This window comes from Vombatus ursinus, unplaced genomic scaffold (assembly GCF_900497805.2).
Source record: "Vombatus ursinus unplaced genomic scaffold, bare-nosed wombat genome assembly UNPS02014810.1, whole genome shotgun sequence".
Taxonomy (NCBI): domain Eukaryota; kingdom Metazoa; phylum Chordata; class Mammalia; order Diprotodontia; family Vombatidae; genus Vombatus; species Vombatus ursinus.
In genome coordinates, this window is record NW_020954588.1 from 35,165,034 (window position 1) to 35,188,223 (window position 23,190).

The 23,190-nt window shown below is 37.0% G+C and overlaps 1 protein-coding gene across 1 annotated transcript in view; it reads left to right on the forward strand.

Moving 5' to 3' along the window:
* Positions 1-2,943: 2,943 nt before the first annotated feature.
* SI (sucrase-isomaltase) overlaps positions 2,944-23,190 on the forward strand; it is a 101,140-nt gene continuing 80,893 nt past the window's right edge. Inside the window, exons 1-9 of the mRNA XM_027876017.1 lie at positions 2,944-3,061; positions 8,606-8,709; positions 11,013-11,130; positions 11,225-11,334; positions 12,477-12,628; positions 15,076-15,247; positions 17,227-17,326; positions 18,757-18,869; positions 22,899-23,024. Coding sequence (XP_027731818.1) covers positions 2,944-3,061; positions 8,606-8,709; positions 11,013-11,130; positions 11,225-11,334; positions 12,477-12,628; positions 15,076-15,247; positions 17,227-17,326; positions 18,757-18,869; positions 22,899-23,024 — 1,113 coding nt within the window. The remainder of the gene's footprint in view (positions 3,062-8,605; positions 8,710-11,012; positions 11,131-11,224; positions 11,335-12,476; positions 12,629-15,075; positions 15,248-17,226; positions 17,327-18,756; positions 18,870-22,898; positions 23,025-23,190) is intronic.

Here is a 23,190-nt window from a genome sequence, read left to right on the forward strand (position 1 = left end):
AAGATCAACAAGAACAAGAGAGGCCTAAGGTTCTAAGGATGAATATTTTTTTTCCCAATTTTCCCAAATGGTAACAAGATGAATTTTTAGACCAGCACATATAATGTTGATTTCTGGAAAAAATTCCTGAGAATGTTAATGAACAAATCATTTCCAAACATTTAGAAAGGAGATCGGTGATCATTAGGAGTCAAAATAATTTCACCATGAACCAGTCAGAACAAACTAATTCAATTTTTAGCCAGCCAGCCAGCCAGCCAGCCAGCCAGCTATTGTTGTAGTTAGGTGGTACAATGGATGGAGTGCTGGGTCTGGAGTCAGGAAGGCCTGAGTTCAAATCTAACCTCAGCCATTTACTAGCTCTGTGATGCTGGGTAAGGCATTTAACCTCTATTTGCCTTAGTTTCTTCAACTGTAAAATAGAGACAAGAACAACCCCTACTTCATAGCTTTTTTGTTAAGATCAATTGAGTTAATAAGTGTAAAGCACTTATAATAGACATTATGTAAATATTCATTCCCTTCTTACCCTGAGTACTGAGGATACAAAGAAAAAACAAAAAAAGCAAAAAAGACCCTGTCCACGAAGAGCTTAGTGTCTAATGGGAAAGTCAACATAAAAATATAAAAGAAAAAGGATATGGGAGTAGGTGGAAGATAATCTTGGAGAAGATGGCACTAGTTCTGTGGGGAGTAGCAAAGACCTAATTTGGAAAGTGTTATTTAAGCCATCTTGAAGGAAACTGGGTATTTTAAGAGGCTGAGGAATGGAGGGAGAGAATTCCAGGCATGGTGGCTAAGTAGTAGAAAGGCAAAGAAGTATGAGACAGAAGACTGTGTACAAGGATCTTCAGCTTTTTCAATGTGACTAGACCACTTTATGAGGACTGGAAATATTGAAAGGAGACAGGGTGTGAAGGACTTTAACTGCTAAACAGAAGATTTTTTGTTTGCTCCCAGAAGTGTTAGGGAGTCAATGGATCTTATTGAGTAGGGGAGTGAATTCTTAAGACAATTTCCTACAATTTAGGAAAATAACTTTGGCATCTGGGTCAAGGATGGAGAGACTTGATAGAAGGAGAAGGTACTACAATAGTCCAGGTAAATGCTATGGAGGCACCGAAAGTGAGTGAAGAGAAGGAAGCATATCTCAGAGATATTGTGAAGAAATGAAAATAAACAAATGAACTAGATTTCGTGATAAATTAGATATGGGTGTTGAGAATGAATAATGAAACTGAGTTGAGAGTAATGAGTTGAGAACAGCCTATGAGCCTGGATAACTTAAAGGATAGTAGTGGTATTTGGAGTAACAGGAAAGTTTGAGAAATGACTTTTTTTGTTGTTGTTTTGTTTGTTTTTTGTTCTGTTTTGTTTGTTTATTTGGAGGAAGATAAGCTCTGTTTGGGACCTGTTGAGTTTGAGATGCCTACAGGGGCTTCTAATTAAAAATATTGAATAGGCAGCTGGTGATATTGTTCACAGAACAATATGTAGAAAACTGTGGGTAAGGGAGAGTCTGAGGTGACAGGGCAGATGGCAAGATAATATGGCAGAACTGGTTTCTTGGTTGTTTGCTGGTTTGGACATGAGGCACAATCTGTATCTTGCTGCATACTATATATTGGATGAATTTGCACTCATTCATTCTATCATCAATCAGGACAGGACAGAGCAAAGATGAATTGATTATTCACTTTTCAAAAATAAGTTGTTGTTTTTTTTTTTAAATTTAAAATAAGGGCAAGATATCAACGTATTTTCCAGTCCAGATATGTACAGAAGAGGAAAGGGTGAGAGACCTTAATTTCAGGCAACCTGAGTTTAAATCTGACTTTGGACGCCTAATGTTTATATGTTCATGGAGGAGCCACTATATCTTAGAGCCTCAGTTTCTTTATCTGAAAAAAATAATTGTAGCTATATTATCTACATCACAGGGTTGTTGTGTGGGTAAAATATTTTGTTAACTTTAAAGTACTATAGAAATATGACCAATTATTACTTATCTGACCTTGTACTACAATGACATGTATTAGAAACCCAGAACTATACATCCATAAACTTCTTTTTGTATAGCCTTGTTTCATTAATTTGCTGTTTAGTTATACTCTGGTTTATGACTATGGCTATGAGAAAAGATTTCCCCTTTTTATGGGTGCATTTTACTTAGTTGTCAGGTTTGATTTAAAATTCTATTCCTTCTTCAAGGTCCAATTCAAATATTGTCTCTTTCATGAAGACTTCCATGATTCTCCCAGCTAGAAGTGATTTCTCCTTAATTTGTTCTCATAACCCTTCATCGTGCTTTTATGTAATTATATATTCTATAATTCACACACATTCACATACACATATATGTGCATATATATGTTTACACACATACAAAACAAAACAAAAAAAACAAAACACAAATAGCTCTTGTTTCTCCAAACAAGATCTGAAGTTTCTGAGGAGGGGAATTATGTCTAATTTTCCTTTTTAATATCCTTTCATATATACTGATGTACATAGCAAATAGTAAGCTTAGTAGACAAAATGAGATAACACATAAAGTATATGAAACACATGGCAGACATAAAGTGCTCTTTACATGTTAGCTATCATTATTGTAATTTTATAACCCTGTATGTATGAAAGAGAACTCTGTAATTCACTTTGTATAGTACTCAAAACAGCAAAAATTAAAAAAAATCTGCACTTTAAATAATTTTATAATGACAGTGATGATCAATTAGATTCAAACCAATAAACATTTCAGGTATGCATGCGTATGTGCATGTGTGTAATGTAGCATATAACTATGTTCCAGGACTGTGGCAAGGTCAGTGTGGGGATCCAAAAAGAAAACAGTCTTTGCTCTCATGGAGCTTAGATTTTTCTGGAAACTTCACTTTCATTATGAACGGCAACTTAAAAAGTTAATCTTTTCTCTTCTTTCAGATGGCAAGGAAGAAATTCAGCAGATTAGAAATCTTCTTGATTTTCCTGTTTGGACTTGTGTCTTTAATTGCTGTGGTCTTAATTGTGATATTAGCAACAAACACACCAGCAGTCAGAGGTAAGTATCTCTTTAAGTCTAAGTGTATACACACACACACACACACACACACATTCACACATGAAATATTAATTAATTTATTTTTAGTTTTTAACATTCACTTACATAAGATTTTGAGTTTCAAATTTTCTCCCCATCGCATCCCTCCCCCTACCCCAAGATGGAATACATTCTGAATACTCCCTCCCCTAATCTGCCTTCCCTTCTATCTCTTCCTCCCTTCTCTTATCCCTTTCCCCTTCTATTTTCCTGTAGGACAGGATAGATTTCTATACCCCATTGCCTGCATGTCTTATTTCCCAGTTGCATGTGAAAACAATTTTTAACATTTGCTTTTAAAACTTTGGGTTCCACATTTTCTTTCTTCCTCTCTCCCCACCCACCCTCATTGAGAAGGCAAGCAACTTGATACAGGTTATACATGTGTAGTCATGCAAAACACTTCCATAGTAGTTATGTTGTGGAAAACTAACTATATTTCCCTTCATCCTCAACCTTAGTAAGTCCCTTATGTTTTCTCTTTCCTGTTTTCCTCTTCATACTTCTCTTGAGTCTTGTATTTGAAAGTTATATTTTCTATTCAGCTCTGGTCTTTTCATCAAGAATGCTTGAAAGTCCTCTATTTCACTGAATGTCCATTTTTTTTCCCCTGAAGGATTATACTCAGTTTTTCTAGGAAGGTGATTCTTGGCTGTAATCCTATCTCCTTTGCCCTCTGGAATATTATATCTCAAGTTCTCTGGTCCCTTAATGTAAAAGCTGCTAAATCTTGGGTTGTGTTTCCACAATACTTGAATTGTTTTTTTCTGCTGCTTGCAATATTTTCTCCTTGACCTGGGAACTCTGGAATTTGGCTACCATATTCTGAGGAGTTTTCCTTTGGGAATCTCTTTCAGGCGGTGATCGGTGGATTCTTTCCATTTTATTTTGCCCTATGGTTCTAAAATATCAGGGCAGCTTTCCTTGATAATTTCTTGAAAGATGATGTCTAGGCTCTTTTTTTAATCATGGCTTTCAGGTAGTCCAGTAATTTTTAAATTATCTCTTCTGGATCTATTTTCCAAGTCAGTTTTTTTTTTCCAATGAGATATTTCATATTCTCTTCTATTTTTTCATTCTTTTGGTTTTGTTATACAATGTCTTGATTTCTCATAAAATCATTAGCTTCCAATTGCTCTATTCTTATTTTTAAGGAAATATTTTCTTCAGTAATCTTTTGGACTTCTTTTTGCATTTGGCCAATTTTACTTTTTAAGGCATTCTTCTCCTCGATGGCTTTTTGGACCTCTTTTGCCATTTGGGTTAGGCTATTTTTTAAGGTGTTGTTTTCTTCAGTATTTTTTGGGTCTCCCTTAGCAAGCTGTTGACTTGTTTTTTCATGATTTTCTTGCATCACTCTCAGTTTTCCCTCTACTTCTCTTACTTGCTTCTCAAAATCCCTTTTGAGCTCTTCCAAGGTCTGGGACTGATTCACATTTTTCTTGGAGGCTTTGGATGTGGGAGCTTTGACTTTGTTGTCTTCTTCTGGTTGTATGTTTTGATCTTCTTTGTCACCAAAGTAAGATTCTATAGTCTGACTTTTTTTTTTTTTTTTTTTGCACAATTTGCTCATGATGCCAGCCAATTACTAGTTACAAACTCTTTGTTAATGTAGGGGTCTGCTTCCAGTGTGGAGAATGTACTGTTCCAAGCTTCGGGGGTTTTGTGCAGTTGTTTTCAGAGATACTTCTAGGGACCTGTAAATTTTCAGTTCTTCCAAGGTGGTATGATCAAGGGCAAGGTGTTTATTCCTTTTCTGGACTGTACTCTGGTCTATGAGTGACCATATTTTTCTTCCTTGGAACTGTGAGGAGGATTCCCTCTCTACTGCTACTACAAACTCCATCACACCAGCACTCCTCCCCACTCCCCCAGGATCACCACCCAGAACTCTGACACAGATCCAAGCACAGGCAAAGTGAGAGATTCCTACCTCATCACCAGTAAAGAGATCCCTGCAATCCCCCTCTGATCAGCCACTTGATTCCCCCTCAGTATGTGGGCTGGAAGCTGAGAAAGCAGCTGCTGTTCCAGGGCTGTCCCAGGACTGGGGCTGGTACCTAGCTTCTCTCTCGACGAGGTCACAGACTTTTCCTACTGACCTTTTAAGTTTTCTTTGGTTTTTGTGTGTTGCAAGGTCTGGAAACCACCACAGCTGCCTGTGATTCAGTCCTCTGAGGCCTGCTCCAGGTTTGCTGAGGCCTGATCTTTGCTTGTGCACTGGTGCAGAACTGTGTTTTTCTCCTAGCCTGGTGCAATAGGCCTTTCCAATCAACCATCCAGGTTGTCTTGGGTTAGGAATTTGTTTCACTCTGTCTTTTTCTGGATTCTACTGCTCTAGAATTTGTTTAGAGCCATTTTTTACAGGTATTTGGAGGGGTTTGGGGGAGAGCTCAGGCAAGTCACTGCTTTCACTCTGCCATCTTGGCTCTGCTCCTCCCCACCCCAAACTTATTCCTTTGTAAGCCAGCTCATTTGTAAGCCAGTTCTCAAGGTTAAAATGATCTTTTTTGGGCTAAACTAAATAATGAATGCTTTTTTTCCCCTCCTTCTTTGGTTTCTTTACCTTCTCCTCATTAGAATTATATCTAAAAGTCTGGAAGGAGTTCAGAGCCTGTCAGGTCAAATTCCTCACAGAATAAGAAGGCCTCTCCAGCACCTTCCTAAAGAGTCATTTGTTTATTGTGCCTTGGCTCAAAGACCTCCAATGAAGGGGAGCCTACTCCCTCAGGAAGCAGGCAGCCCATTGCATTTGTGAGGAACTTTCATTTTCATCCACTTTTTCCATCTATGAAACTTACTGCAGCTTCTATCCACTGCTCTCAGACCAAACAGAATGAACCCAGTCTATCTTCCACATAGCTAGCACATGAATGCTAGCCAGCATTTATATAATACATTAAGGTGTACAAAGTATTTCACACAGGCCATCTCATTTAATCCTCACAACAACCCTGACAGGCAGGTGCTATTATTATCTCTGTTTTCACATTGAGGAAACTGAGACTGAGAAAGTTTAAGTAACTTGCCCAGGGTCACATATCTAGTAAGTATCTGAGACTGGATTTAAACTCAGGTCTTCCTGACTCCAGCCAGTAGGTGTAATAGATAGAGTACTGGACCTGGAGTCAGGAAGACTTGAGTTCAAACCTGACCTCAGATACTTGCTAGGTGTGTGACCCTGGGCAAGTCACTTAATCCTGTTTGCCTCAGTTTCCTCATCTGTAAAATGAGCTGGAGAAGGAAATGGCAAGCCATTGCAATATCTTTGCCAAGAAAACCCCAAATGCGGTCGTGAAGATTCAGACATGACTGAAACAACTGAACAACAAAAACTTCTTGACTCCAAGGGCAGTGTTTTATCCACTAGGCCACCTAGCAGTCTAAGCACAGTTGTATGTGTTGCAGGAGAAAGAAAATTGGTTTTGTATCCAAAGGTCATAGATTCAAATCCTGTCTCTGATGCTTAGTAACTGTGAAATCTCTGTCAAGACATTCAAGCTCTTGGCTTCCCTTTTATCTGTGAAATGAGGAGGTTGGATTCAATGGCCTATGAAATCTATTCCCACTCTAGATCTGTGATCCTATAACACAAGGGAAGAGTAAGATAAGTCTTTGGGAGTATGGTGAAATATGTCAAGAGGCCTATTATTACTGTCTGCTTTCCTCCCCAAACACTCCCAAAACAAGCCAAATCTTTCAGTGGATCCTTCTATGCCACAATCCCAAGGGTTTTCACCATCATAGTCTCTTCCTTCCGTAAACGTATGAACCTTGGATATATTGAGAAGCAGTATGACATGGGGATAAGGGTGCCGACCTGGAGGTTAGAGAGAACTGATTTCAATCTGGCCTTTAGCAAGTACTTGCCATGTGACCGTGGCTAAGTCACTGAAAGATGAACTTTCAGTGTCCAAAGAAACTCAGCTTATAAATGATAGGTGAGTTGTCAATTTGCATCAGTACATAGGAAGCTCTCTGTAATAATGAAATCACAGGTCCATCCATACCTGACCCCTCAAAATCTATATTATCCTGTTGATTCAGATTGAGTTTTAACCCTAATAAAACCCAATATTCTTCAACCACCATCTACCAGTTTCTCTCCTATAATGTGCTCATAAAACTCATTTTGGAATATGTTGAAGAATTCATCTTTTTTTGTTTTTTTTTTTTTTTGTTCTTGGTTAAGTCTGTTGATTTCTTTGGTAGAGGGAATAATGGAAGTACAAACTCTGCTATGTTCTGGGTGCAGCCTACCACTTTTTTTCCTTCCTTCCTCCTCCTCCTCTTTCATCTTCTGTTTTTTTTTTTTTTGTATTTGCTACCTCTCCTAACTTTTCATCATCTGTAAATTCAATATGGCTTTTATCTACACTGTTATCTGAGACATTGATAATTTTTTTTTCAGAAGCAGAGAGCCAAACAGAGATCATTGAGGTACTCTAGGAGAGAGACTTCCTTCCAAGCTGAAGTCGAGATATTAATGACTCCTCCTTGAATCTTAGCTATTTAACCAGTTTCCACATTCATCTAAATGTAGTATTATGATTGTCCAGAACACCATTTCTAATGTTCATAGACTAATGTATAAGTTATTTTAAACTTAAAAACTGTGTAACCATTGGCAAGTCACTTGACTTCTGTTTGCCTCAGTTTCCTTAGCTGTAAATGATGATAACATTTACCTCCTAGAGTTGTGAAGATCAAATGAGATAATATTTATAAAGTACTTAGTATAGTGGCATATAGGATTATAAAAAAAAAGTTACTATTTTGTTCCCATCTCATTTTTTTCCTTCCTTATGTCCCCCTCCCCACACCCATCCCCATCCCAAATCGCAGGATGTGGTAGGATGAAGTCAGGATTGATAGGAACTATGAAAAAGAACATTTCTACTTCCTTATTTCTTTTCACTTCAAGATCATGTGAGGGGCAATGGGAGTAGCCATTATGAGACTCTGGCTATGCTGTCAAGGGCAATATATGTGTTGTCAGAGTCATATGGTGCAAAGGCCTGGACTTGGGAAAAAAAAAATTAAGTTCATTTCTCATCAATGTGAGACTTTGGGCAAATCACTTAACCTGTCTGACCACAGTAATATTCTCATATTTAAAATGAGGTCATAATACAGGATGTCCCCAAAGGCTTAGTATAGTATTAATCTTCAAAAGCTTTAAAAACTAAAACCGGAGCTAATCTTTTTTTAGACACCCTTCCTATAGAGTTACCTTACCTCAAAGGAGTGTCATGAGACCCAAAGGAGATCATGCATGGAAAGAGCTTGTCAGACCTCAATGTATGATACAGATATCAATACTTCTTTGTCACTTCCTCTTAACAATCAGAATCATAAAAAATAAGACTCAGCCATAGCGTATGTCTTAATTTGTATTTTATCACCTAAGCTTATGTTTTCATGAACCTAAAATTATATTACTTGAAAGCAGACATAAGCATGGCATATGAAACAGTGGAATAACATATCATCTGTTTATTTTAGAAATTGTTTCAGGAGATACATCTACTCCAGGAAGATGCCCAAGTGATGTGAATGTCAATAGAGATGGGAGAATAAACTGCATACCAGACCAACTTGCAACAGAGGTTTGAAAACTATTGCTCCCTTTTCAATTTCGTTTATTCTCTCTAGCATGTTGTAATTACACCATTCTGAGGCTACACACTCCTTATGGGTATATTATATCTGTACTGCCTAGATCCTAGTATGATGCCTTGCCTATCATAGGTACTTAATACATATTGGTTGAATTAATGAACAAATATTGATAGTTCGACTTAAAAAAGGGACCAATTCTATCTTTCTTGGTATTTGTATATAAATTAGCCTGCGTTTGACCAACTACTATAAGACTTTTTTTTTGCTAGTATCCTATCAAAAATAGAAGATTGAATTCAAGAAGCTCATGTTTTCCCAGCCATGATGGCCTGTTGTCTTTTTAATTTCAGGGATACTTCTGTCCCTTAGTCAGATTGATGAATTAGGAATCCTACATAGAAATTTCCTATGTAGGAAACCAAAATGAGTTTTCTTTGTGACATTTTTCTAGGAAGACAATGGAAAGACTGTTGGGTTAAGGGTCAGAGAACTGGGGTTCAAGTGCTGACTCTTTTGCTTACTTTGATACTTTGGCAAGTCACTTCACCCATTAAGCCTTAGTTTCCCCGTTTATAAAATGAAGGGATTGGACTACCTGACCTCTCAGAGCATTTCCAGCATTGAATTTATGATCCTATGATTTAAAAGACAGCATTCAGTCAACATTATTTTTTTCATTCAACCAGGTATACCTGGAAAGATCCTTAAAGTCCTCTTTTGGAATATTTTTACATTTCTGATACCAGAATCTTGAGAGAGCTCTTTTTCAAAGGATAAGGCTGTTTTGTTTATTCAAACACAATCTTTAATAAAAAGGGATATGCCTACCAAAAAGTGTGAGGAAAAATTGTCTTATTCCTGGAGTCACATGTGAAAAGTAAGGGTTGGGCATAGGCAGTGGGAACAGTTCTGGAACCAAGCAATATTTCCATATATCCATTCTGTTTCTCATTGAAATCTTTATAGGTGATCACTCTCTAATCTTTTCCCTGCCATAGCAACTGGTATTATGGAACCTTGAAATTCATTGATTTTCCTTCTCGCAATTTCCTTTTGATATACCTGTTATATATTTGTCCATATCATTAAAGAGCATCAGCCCTATTCCTTTGTAATTACATAGCTGCCACTCCTGACAGATAAAAATAATCCCCCTTATAAATAAGGGATTTGCAGTGATAAGATGCTAGCATATAAATTGAAGGTCATGTGCTTGTGACTCAAGCTAAAGAGCCATCTAACAGCTTTCGAGCTAATAGTTCAAAATGTATCAGAAGATAAATTATGAAGGCACATGCCTTCTTCCTTGAACTTGCTCCATAACCCACCTCAAAATAAATTTGTGGAGGTTTAGAAATGCTTATACAGTTAAAATCCAGTTTAGATCTTAACTTTTAAAAATTAAAGGGAGTGGGGGGAAAGGAAAAGATGATTTTGTAAATGTCAATAGTCTTTCTAGCTAAGTAATTCAAGTTACGCAACTCTATTTGGAAACTAATCACATTCAGAAAGGAAGTCATATAACAACATCATCTAAGGTAGACAAAGGTGATTATCTTGTAAGAGACTTTCCCTCATTTCAATGATATGATTCTGTAATATTACAGTTTAAATCTCTAACGCTGTTTCAATAGCCATCATTCCACCCTCCCCCCATACCTAACAGATAAAGAAAAGACCCTTATTATGGAATTCTTTTCTAAATTTAGCATTGGAAGCATGTTCAATCTCACCAGGCATACACTATGTGCAATGTAATATTTTAAAGTGTTCATCAGGGACATCATATGCTGTTTTTTGGCTTTGTATCTTCATATCAAAACAATGAAAGTGGGGGCAGCTAGGTGGCATAGCGGACGAAGCTCCGGTCTTGGAGTCAGGAGGACCTGAGTTCAAATCCAGCCTCAGATACTTGACACTTAGTAGCTGTGTGACCCTGGGCAAGTCACTTAACCCCGATTGCTTCACCAAAAAACAAAACAAAACAAAACAAAAAACCAAAAAAACAATGAAAGTGAATGAAACTGGAAGCACCTGGAAGGAAGAAAGCATCATTTTAAAGTCCTTGTAACTCCCTGAATGAGAACTTTTAGTGAATGCTGTTGCTTAATAACAGATAGACTCTGAATATCTACTTGCATTAGAAAACAACGGAAGAAATGAATTTATGTATAAGGTTACCCGGGGGAAAGAGGAAAACAGAATACTCTTAGGAAAGGAGTTGGACACGAAAGTTAGAAATGGCGATAACCAATGACCAACAAACGACATTTGTTTGATTTTGGCCCAGGCACTGTGTGCCCGGCGTGGTTGCTGCTGGAGTCCATTGAGTAGCACTACCTTTCCTTGGTGCATCTTTGGGGATAATCATGGCTACAATGTTGCCCAAAAGCAGTCATCTAATGCTGGTAAGGACTAGTTTGCCCTTCAAACTTTAACTTATTTATGAAATGGACAATTTAATAAAGAAACTCACTCTGTTTTTCCCTGCCTTTTTTTCAGGAGAGCAATTTAGATTAAGCAGGATACCTTCACCTACTATATTTGGAAATGACATTAACAATGTCTTGCTCACAACGGAAAGTCAAACATCCAATCGACTTCGGTTCAAGGTCTGGTTTTCTAAGTCTTGGAATAAATTTTAAAAGGAAAGCAATAGACAAATTATACTCAATGAAGAATCACTTTTCTTTAGAAAAAAAAAATGAAGCTTATTCCCAAACGGGGAATTTCAAATAATTTCTAGTAGAATCAAAGATGCTTGAAAGGAGAGATTTTTTTTTCCATGCTGTCTTTGCATTCTGAATGCCTAGTATTGTTCCCGTATCATGATACTTGCTTCACAAAACTTGTTGCTTCATAGACTACAAGACCACTTCATCATGTGTTAGTGGTCTATAAATGCTAAAAGAGTCAGTTGAAAGTTTAATACAAAGTTATCAGCAAGTTGCAGTGGTTGGGAAAAAAATTAGCATTTTAATTATAAATCTTAAAATTAAATGAAATCCATATGACATTTCTTATGTATCATTTTCATGATTAAATCTATTTAAAATATTTAAATGTCAAAAAAATTCTCCTGGAATACCAAATTGCAATATAACATTTGAGCATTCTTTCAATTGTGAAACAAATTATTCTCAGAGTAATAAATAGTTTGCTGGACTTGGAGCTAGCAAGATATGGGTTTCAATGCTACTTCTATTATTTATTAACATTTATTAGCTGTGTGAGCATAAGCAAGACACAGACCTCTGAGCTTTGCTTGAATTATTTGTAAATGGACATAACAATACATTTATAGCTTTGTGATTATACTATTTATATAGAGCTCTGTAGCTGACAATGTTTTACACACATGACCTTTAATATATCCCTATCATGTTACTGCTACAAGCATTATGATCCTCATTTTATAGAGGGAAGAGGTTCAGAAAAATGAAGGGACTTAATCATGTGAACATATTGAGAAAAGCTCAGAAGTAAGATTCAAACCCAGTTCTGTCTTGAAATTTAATTATCCTATTCATTCTAACATATCACATCAGCTCTACATATGCGTAAATATATGCCCATAAATCACTTCAGAAGTTGAAAACAAAAGCAGGGTCTCATTTATTTTCTTAGATACACATGGCTTGTAAGCCATTATTGATTTGATATCTGGACCAACAGAAAAAGCATTTTTGCTAAGTACTAATTGATTTCATATCAAACAATTTTAACTTGATTTAAAAATCTTGAATCTTTTCAGATTACTGATCCTAACAACCAAAGATATGAAGTTCCCCATCAGTATGTCTCACAATTTACTCAACCAGCAGCAACAGATACAAAATACAAAGTAGAAGTGACTGACAATCCATTTTCCATCAAAGTAATTCGAAAAAGCAACAACCGAGTTTTGTAAGTGACTTCTTTTGATTCCTATATGCCTCCTACAAGATTCTGGCCTTCCTACTCTCGTTACAGAGATTGAGAAGAGAAAGGACTTGATTTAAACGTTTCCCTAGTAGTTTTAAAGCTTTTCTTTTTTTGAAAAAAAAAAAAAAAAGTATTTCCATGAGTGTTTACCTCCTTAATGATATTCATATCACTTTATTAGTGTGGAATTTAATGGTGCTATACTGTACTATCAGATTTTATAAACATAAAGAACATAAGTTCCTGAATGTTCTATATTCTATTGATGGAGTGTATCATAGTGGACCATATACTGGCCTTGGTAGTAAGGGAAATTTGATTTCAAGTCTGATCTCCGACTATGGACAGAATCCCTTAACCCTTTAGAGCCAGAGCTCTCTTATCTGTAAAATGGGTACCTATGCTACCTAACTTAAAGAAATATTCTAAAATTTGAATAAGATAACATGGAAATCACTTTGCAACATTTAAAGCACTGTTTGAATGTCAGTTATTATTAATCAGTCTTTGCCTGGCTTTGTTATTGGATAAGAACATAGTAAAAACAAGCAGTTCCTGAAACTTATAGCTAACCTTTATATAGTACATAGATTTACAAAGAACTCTATGTATGTGTATATAAAAAAAAAAACTCATGTGGACATGTACATATAAGCAATATATGATAAATAAATATCAAGAGATTATATAAGATAGAGATAGACAGATAGAGAGATGGATGGATAAATAGTCTCTTGATCTTTACAACTACCCTAAATTAGGTGCTGCAATTATCTCCACATTACAGCTTAGTAAATTGAGTTTCAGTGATTTAAAAAGACTGGCCTAGGATCATACAGTTCATGACTGACTGAGATAGGATTAGAGAGAATTTAAATTAGGTCTCTGACTCCAGATCCAGTTCTCTAGCCATTATGGGCATGCAACTGTGTACAATCATCAGTATAAATACAGACTATTTTAAATTCAGTTTTTAAAAATGAAACTTACTCTTTATTTTTGTAAATTTTCAATACCCCAAATCACTTTGCTAGAAATGTTAATTGAAAGACTGATAAAATAAAGAAATACCAGGTGATCAATAATTATACCTTAATTGTTCAGGATATGATTTATTGAAGGGGTAGGTCATTCTATGTATGCAAAGTAACTATCTGTGATTGTGTCTTGGCCTCTTATTAGACTGCAACTCCTTGGAAGACAGAGACTTTTTTTTTTTTTTATTTAAACAGTATATTCCCTAGAATCTTACACAGGGCTATGCATACAGAAGGTGTTTGGTCAGTGTGGATTGATTGAATGAATGAATGAATGGCTGAATTTGGATGTATATGTTCCACTAAGTGATTATTAGCTAAAGGTGTTCATCTGTAACTGAAAATATTTTTTTTTTTCTGGTTTTGGTGAGGCAATCAGGGTTAAGTAACTTGCCCAGGGTTACACAGCTAGCAAGTTTCAAGTGTCTGAGGCCATACTTGAACTCAGGTCCTCCTGACTCCAAGGCCGGAGCTCTATGTACTGCACCACCTACTTGCCCCTAACTGAAAATATTTTATCAGCTAAGTTAATAACTCACATAGCCTGCTAACTCTTGCATATATTTTTACCTAGGGATAGAACCTGAACTCATGATTTCAATGATATAGGGAACTCCCAAATGAAAAAAATTTTCCCGTTCTAGTCACTATCTTCCTTCTCTCTTATAGTCTTAGAGGGCAACAAGGAACACTTATCAAGCCTTTATTATTAAGTGCTTGGAGTGACCGTGAAAAGTTGTTGTTGCCATTTGTCCTTTGTTCTCAAAGAGGACCAATGATATCAGGAAGGTGATGCCATGACTTGCAGGTCAGTTGGATTTCAGGGAGGCAGGGCTGTGCAAAGTCACCAGCCTCACTCTTCCCTCCAGAACCATCTGGGTCCAGTGGCAAGCTATAGATCAGAATGACTGGAGACGGCCCTGGATGAAATGGGAGGCCTTGGCCTTTTTAACCACTGAGATAAGAGTCATCCAGTGAACAGTGAAGCCTAGGGTCATATAGACAGTATCTTAGGTGAAAGACTTGAACCCACCCTTTCTAGATGAAGCCAAGTGTATATCTCCTTTATTGTTCTGTTTCTATTTATACTTGCTTCATGACTACTTACAAACACAGACAGAACATGACAGCCAAGTGACACAGCGAATAGAGTGTTGGATTTGGGATCAGGAAGAACTGAGTTCAAATCCAAACCCTTACTAGCTGTGTGACCCTGGGCAAGTCACTTAATATCTCTCTGCTTCAGTTTCCTCATCTATAAAGTGGAGACAGTAATAATACCCACCTCACAGGGTTGTTGTGAAGATTAAATGAGAAAATGATTATAAAGTCCTTTGCAAACTTTAAATTGCTATCTACCTATTAATCGATCTATACCATTATATTTTTCAGGTTTGACACAAGTGTTGGGCCTCTGGTGTACTCCGACCAATACTTACAAATCTCAACCAAACTCCCCAGCAGCTATTTCTATGGCATTGGGGAGCATATACACAAACGGTTCCGTCATGATACATACTGGAAAAACTGGCCCATCTTTACCCGGGATGAACTGCCTGGTGATGTAAGAAATCATTTTCTGTGTCTTTCTATAAATAGCTAAGTGAATGTTAGAGAAGATTAGACATCTGTGGGTTTCCAAGCTTTATCAGCTGTTGTAAATTCCCAATGAAATTTCTTAATAGCCAATAATATCTAGCACAATCGTTTAGACATGACGAGCCCATTTGCTATGAAATCACAGGATGGTAATCCTTATCCTTAAGAGAAGGCTTGTTTTCCACGATTGTGAGTTTTGTTGAAGTTTGAGGCTTTATAGCAATAGTAGCCAGCTCTAAGCTGATTTTGCTGTAAAGCTAGATGGTATATCACAGAGCCACAGAACAGTAGCCAGTCCTACAGAGCTAGAAAATGTTAATGTATACACTGATGATGGACAATGTGTGAGAGGCTCATCACCGGAAGGGTGGGTAGCCTGGCCCTTGGACTGGCAATTATATCAGCATTACACAAATACTTTCTAGCATGTTAGGGTCAATCTAAGTTTAATGGTCTACTGGGATGGCCTTCAAAACTCTAGGATCATTTCCATGGCATGATGAACCAACTAAAATAGGCATTTTTTGTGGACATAAAGCTAAACTAAAAAGTTTAATAACATAAAACTAAAAGTTGTGTTGCACAGTGGTTAGAGAGCTTGCTGAAGTGAGGAAGATCTGGGTTCAAATGTGTCCGACATGCACATTAGCTGTGTGATCCTGGTCAAGCAATTTATCTGGTCCCCAGATAGGCAATCATGTCAGCTTTTGGGAAAGCCCTCTAAGATTACAAATCGCAAAAGCAGGACTAACTTGTAAAGTCAGAGGTAATTCTGATGGGGATGGGATGTGAACCCCTGAAAGTTAAAGACCACGTCTTTGGGATCTGGACCCCAAAAAGGAAAAACCCTGGACTTTCCCACCTAGCCAAATCTCTGGCATTCACCTGAGGCTATAATCCTACCAACTGGCCTTTCATTGTGACTATGCCCAATCTCCCACTTCCGCTCTGTTACCTCCCAATTATCCCTGGCCACTTCCCACCCTTAATCCTATCTAGACTCCATTCTTCCTTGGCCATGTGGTTCAGGTCCCTGGCATTCTGTTCACTTTCATCCAGATCCTCCTTAGACCCCACCCCCAGTCACCTCAAACTACTTGGCTACTCCTGGATCCCTCCCGCAGTCTTTAGGCATACAAGGTCCATCTTCTCTCCATTAAGGGCTCAGATTCCTTAAGAACCTAGCCAATAGCTCACAAATATTCAGATTCCTCAAGAGTCTGGCCAGTATGGCAGGTCTTTAATGAACTTTGTCTCTGGCTGAAAGAAGGCTTGGGTCGAATTCTTCTGGGTAGGACCTGCATCTTTTGCTCTTGGTATTTTGGGATCCCAGCATCCTTAAACCTCTAGACCTCAACAGTTCAGTCACCTAGGAATTCTCTATACTAATAAAATCACAGTTCAGTCATTATATCCTTATATATATCATAATACATAAAGAAAAATTTACAGGATTATATGGATCTGTGCTTCAGGTAGCAAAAGCCCGCATTCTCCAGCTGCAGAGGTATGGTTGAAAAGATTTAAGAAGCACAGTGAGCCTGGAAGTCATCAGGCAAGGAAGCTGTGTACTTTGGACACTGATTCTCCTCCCTAACCTGGTTGACAGTGTCCCTACTATACCGTCCCTTAGAGTCAGCCTCCGATAGGAAATCTCCTAGTTATTCCTTTCTAGGCTTTTGTTTTAATGGTGCTTTCCAACATATTCCCAACCCATTGACTATGGCTGGTGACAACCCTAGGGGACTTTTTTTTTGGGGTATAATTAGGGTCTAAATCCTAGAGCTTTTGGGAATAAGAGACAGAAAAATGTAAGCCTTGCAGATTCTTACTATGAAAATTGAAAGAAGATAAAAAAAAATTTAAATGTTTCTTTAGCATATGTGCTTTTTACTTTCAATGGAATCTAAAATTCCATGAATAAGTGCTTTGCTTTTCTTATAGAACAACCATAACTTGTATGGCCAGCAAACATTCTTCACATGTATCGAAGACAATACAGGACTGTCTTTTGGAGTTTTTCTAATGAACAGCAATGCAATGGGTAAGGATGCTTGGTCTAAACACACGCACTATAAGATCTCTGATCTTATCAAGGTGGGCGTTCCTTCCAGTAATGTAGACTGAAACTTCATAACTCCTGCTCTTACTGATTTCCTTTGTCCGTGTCCTCTCATATATTTAACACCATATGGAATCTATCCAGCATGCAATGGGACTCTCTTTGAGTCCTCTTAGCATTGTTGAGAGTGTTAACAGAACTTGCCAGTCCCTTCATGTATCCCTCATTCTCAAAACGTGACCACGCTTTACAGCATTTCTCTTTTGGTAATTCTTGTTTGTAATGTACTGTACCTCCCCTTTTAGTGTTCTGCAACTCCTAGCCTTAGGATACTAGGGTGCCTTGATTTCCAAACATACAACATTTGGCAGAATATTGGTACTTGAAAGAAGGATCTTTGTTTAAAAGAGAAACTTGGAGTAATTAAAATAACCATGTAATTTCCTAAAAGTAATCCGTAGACACACACCTATACATATATACATGCTAGTGGTGCAGTAGATAGAGTGCCAGGCTTGGAATCAAGAAGAACTGAGTTCAAATCTGGCCTCCGGCAAATACTAGCTATGTGACCTTGGGCAAGTCACTTAACCCTGTTTGCCTCAGTTTCCTCATCTGTAAAATGTGTAAGAGAAGGAAATGGCAAACCACTCAGGAATCTTAGTCAAAAAAGCTCTAATGGATTCACAAAGATTTGGACACAACTGGAAATAACTGAACAGCTAAAAACCTATATGTATACATATATAGGGAAAGAGCTAAAGAGGTCTAGATATAGATCGTTGTATTTTCAAGCTGCATCAGCTGCTCTAAATTACCAATAAAATCCCTTGAATTTCCATAATATCTAGCACAGAAATTTAGATATTTGAAACACACTAAATGTGGAATCATGGGATGATAATCTCCATCTTCTAGGGATAATATCTGTTGATATAATATATACCTCAGTAGATATGCATTTAGTCTGGAAACAAGATTTTGTCTTTTGTATAAATATTCAATACATTTAAATGTATTGATTTTGCAACCCTGCCCCCTTAAAAATGTCCTATCATTAGAATACCTGCTTTTATTTGTTTTTTTCACCAAGAATATATTTTGGAAATTGATAACGTGTTTCTGTCATTTTATTTTTGTGGATTAAAAAACAAAAGATAGAATGAAATTATATGGGGAAGAGGGATTAGTACTTGCAGTTTTACTCTAAACAAGTTAAAATGTTTGGTTAGAAGTACAAATTTGTGGATGTTGTTACATTTTTTTCCTTAAAAAAATACAAAATGAATGGGTGGAACTCTATGAATTACCTGTCATCTATTGACAATGATCTAAATGATATGTAGTGATTATTTTATTTATACGTATCATTTTACTGTTGACATTTGTGTTTTCAAAATTTATTTCTGCAGAGATTTTTGTCCAGCCAACCCCTATAATAACTTATAGGGTCACAGGTGGAATTCTGGACTTTTACATTTTTGTAGGAGATAATCCAGAGCAAGTTGTCCAGCAATATACTGAGGTATGGCTAAGACTTCCTTTACATAACCTAGAACTATCTTACTTCTTTCCTTTTTTTCGAAGATGTGTAGGGACTGTCTCTAATCTACAAACCTATGATACTTCAAAACAATATCTCCCTTCAGAGCTGATAGGATGTTATACATATCTGGAAAGGGGTCTTAGGAGTCATTTAGTTCAACCCTCTCATTTTAGAGGTGGGTAAATTGAGGCCCAGAGTCACAGAAGTAGTGTCAGAGCAAGCCCTTGGGCCTTTTCCCATTTTGATCAACAAGTATTTATTGTCTACCATCTCCTAGGTTCTGTGCTAGGAGCTAGGGACACAATGACAGAGAACGAAACAATCTCTACTGTTGAAGAGAGTACATTTTATTGGGAAACAGCATGTATGGTTATAAATATACAGAGAAAAGTCATCACACCTACCATCTGTCAGGCTGTGTGCGAAGTACTAGAGATAGAAATAAAAGCAAAAAATTTACAGGAACTGATGTTTCTATGGGAGAGAAGATGCAAACAAGATTGAGTACTGGCCTTGGAGTCAGGAAGACTCATCCTGTTGAGTTCAAATCTGGCCTCAGACACTTACTAGCTGTGTGACCCTGGGCAAGTCACTTAACTTTGTTTGCCTCAGTTTCCTCATCTGTAAAATAAGCTGGAGAAGGAAATGGCAAATTACTGTGGTATCGTTGCCAAGAAAACCCCAAATGAAGTCATGAAGTGACTGACTGAAAAAATTATTGAACAATAATAACAACAAAGATGACAATATTTTATATGTAACTGTAGGTAATCTCAGAGGAAAGATGCTAGAATTTAGCTGTGGAAAGAAAGGCTTCTTGCATATGATAAGATTTTAGCTGAGATATGAAGGAAGTTGTGGAAGTCAAGAGTAAGAGGAAAGGAGGGAAACCATTTTGGGCATAAAGGATAGGCAGTGAAAATGCATGGATAAGGGACCTGAAGGGTGCTGTGTGAGGAGCAGTCAGGAGGCCATTGTTACTGACTGGATCATAGAGTATGTAAAGGGGAGTAAGATAGAAAATTGAAAAGTGAGAGTCAGGTCATGAAGGACTTGAAAAGTCAAACAGAAAGATTTATATTTGGTCCTGAAGGCAATAGGCGAGTATAGGAGATTATGTAAAAGAATGAAGTAGGTGAGTGCCATTGTCAACCCAGAGAGAATAAATTTGAATGTATGTAAGGTAGTTCTATACATGGCCATTTAGAATGGAGAGCACTATAGCTGAGCAGCTGAGGAAAGGCTTCATGTAAGAACTGGTGCCTGTATTTGAATCCTTGGCACCTTGAATCTTTGTACAGCATATGTCTCAGAGATGGTGCTTAATACATACTTGCTGATTAATTCAATTAAAATGATCTTTCTGAGGTAATTCCATTCTTCTATGTACATTATTTTATATTTTGTTGTGTAATTTGTGTAAACAACATAATTTGTTGTATAATTGCTATATAATTACATTTTCTTGCATAAATTGTATATATCTACTTAAAACATCATATTTGTGGTAAGAAAGTAGAAATATTTGTTGATTATATATTTCTTGCTTCTGATATTATGGTTTACTAATGGACAGCCCTTCAGAAGTGAGCTATCAAATCTCTGTTTAGTCACACTCTCTGTGGGCAGAGGGAAAATGGATGTCAACTGTCCTTCAAAAAATAGGAGAGGGTTGAGGGATAGAAGGTAGTAACTGCTTTCACATCAATGCTCCCCAGTCTCTGCAGGGTGAGGCTCTAGAATATTATCTCAGTGGAGGACTCCAGTAAGCAAAAACAAATAAAAACAATTCATTAGAAAATTTAGAGCTGGAAGGTACTTTAGAACTCAATCTTGGCCAATTTCATTTTATTGGGAATGCACATGTATGGGTATAAATATGTAGAGAAAAGTCATCTCACCTACTATGTGTCAGGCTCTGTGCTAAGTGCTGGAGATATTCAGACTCAGAGATGTTAAGTGATCTGGCCCAGATCATAGTAGGTAGCAAGTTGCAGATTTGTGATTTGAACTCAGCTCCCATGATTCCAAGGTCAAGACTCTTTTCAGTAGACAACTCCTCTCTATCTTCTATCTAAGTCTCTAGAGAGCAGAATTTTCAATCTGCTTTCTTTTTTAGAAGAAACTGAAATTCCGGCTGTTGACTCCTATTGTGTATTTGTGGGTGTGTGCAAAGTTCTCCTGAGCCTCCTTAGAAACTCTTCTCTTGATTATGGCTGTGATTGTATTTTGTCCATTTTGGGGAAAAAAAAATTGGCGTAAGGGAGAAGTATGAGGTCACCTTACTGCCATAATAGTTTTCCTTTTCTCCTTTCTTTTGCATATTCCATTCCCTATTTGTCTCTTGCCATTCAAAAATCTCCATATAAAAAGCCAGGTATCTGAAGTTTTCTGCCATTTTCCTTACACTAACAAATGATCTTTAAATTTAGCTTGAACTAAGTGTTAAATAAAATTTAAAATGAATAAAAAATGACATTTTGAGCAGTTCAATAGCAATTTTCTCTACATAATTGTTAATCAATCAGGAAGCAATCATAAAGCTTAGATGAGAAGAAAATATCTGGTTTAATTGGTTTGTCTTAATCAGTAATCCTTTTTACACTAAAATTTTGTGCCAACTTCTCTTTTTTCTTACTTTTGAAAATTTTTAGTAGTGTCTTATTTGCATAGACTAAGGGAGATAGACATATCTTTCTGGGCTTTCCTCTTTTTTTGAACAAGAAGTCATTAGCACAAGTGTATGGTCAGCACAGTTGTACGGATCATTCACTTGTTTGCTCTATGGAGGTTGGAGAAGAAGGGGCACAAGGGAATTAGGGGAGCAGGAACTTAATTTTAGGTCTTAAGAAGAGAAATCGGGCCTCTGATCTTGCGGAGTAACCTGACATAGGTCACCCAATGAGTTTGGGGATCTCAGAATAAAACAAAGATGGTCCATTAAAAAATTGTGTAAGTTTAGCCGTGGCCCATACTACGACAATCATTATTGAGATGGAACAGATTGACCGTCACTATTTTAAACATTTCTCTTTATTTTTACTTTGCAAATGCCTCCTTATGCATTATATATGCATTACTGTGTTCTTCCCCTGAATATTCTTTTCAACATTTTAAAATTATTGTTCTTTTTTTATTCTCTGTAGTAATCTTTTGTTCTACTTTTCTGAAACTTTCTCTGGTATCTTTGCAGGTATTGATCCTTAACTGCTTAACTTTGAAAGATGGAAAGGACATAGGGATAGAGAGGCAGGGGGAAAGAAGGAGAAAGGGGAAGGGAAGATAGAGGAACAGAAGGAAGATAAGCTAAGCTTCTCATTCTTTCCATGCCATAATATGTTACAATATATTTAGGGAAAACTTACAAATGACTTCTCAGAACAACATTTAAAATATTCATAGCATATTGTAAAAGTTACTTTAAACCCACTGGCTTTGTGACGCTGAGCTGGTTGCTTTAATCTCTAGTTGCCTCAGTTTCCTCCATTGTAAAATGAGAATAATAAAAGTGCCTACCTCCTAGGGTTGTTGTGAGGAAGAAATAGGGTAATATTTTTAAAGTGTTTAGGACAGTGCCTGACACATAGTGGTGCTTAATACATGCTTGTTTCCTTCCACCCCTCACTCCCTTCTTTCATTCCTTCCTTTCTCCCTCCGTCTTTCTCTCTTTCTCTCTCTCTCTTCCTCTCATTTTCTTTCTTTCTTTCTTTCTTTCTTTCTTTCTTTCTTTCTTTCTTTCTTTCTTTCTTTCTTTCTTTCTTTCTTTCTTTCTTTCTTTTTCTTTCCTTCTTTAATTTCCTTCCTCTCTCCCTCCCTCCCTCTTTCTTTCTTTTTCTCTTTCCTTCTCTAATTTCCTTCCTTCCTTCCTTCCTTCCTTCCTCCCTCTTTCTATGTCTTCCTCCCTTCTACCTTTCTTTCTTTTACTAATAAGAAAAGACAATAATATTTGTGATCAAAATGAGACATCTTTCTCTTTATTATGACTAATTAAAATTTTTCATGTCTAAGTTTATTGGACGGCCCATGATGCCTTCATACTGGGGTCTTGGATTCCAATTGAGCCGCTGGAGTTACCTAACTCTTGATGAGGTGAAAAATGTGGTGCAACGAAACAGGGCAGCTGGCATTCCTTTTGTAAGTGGAGTGACAATTTTTGCACACATAGATTCCTGGTCTATAGTAACAATCCTATGCTGACTGAAAGTATTAAGAGATTTTATTTTAAGTTTTATAATATTTTTTCCCTATGTATCCTGGAAATTCTACTTATTTCCCATATTTAGTTATAGATTCAGAATTA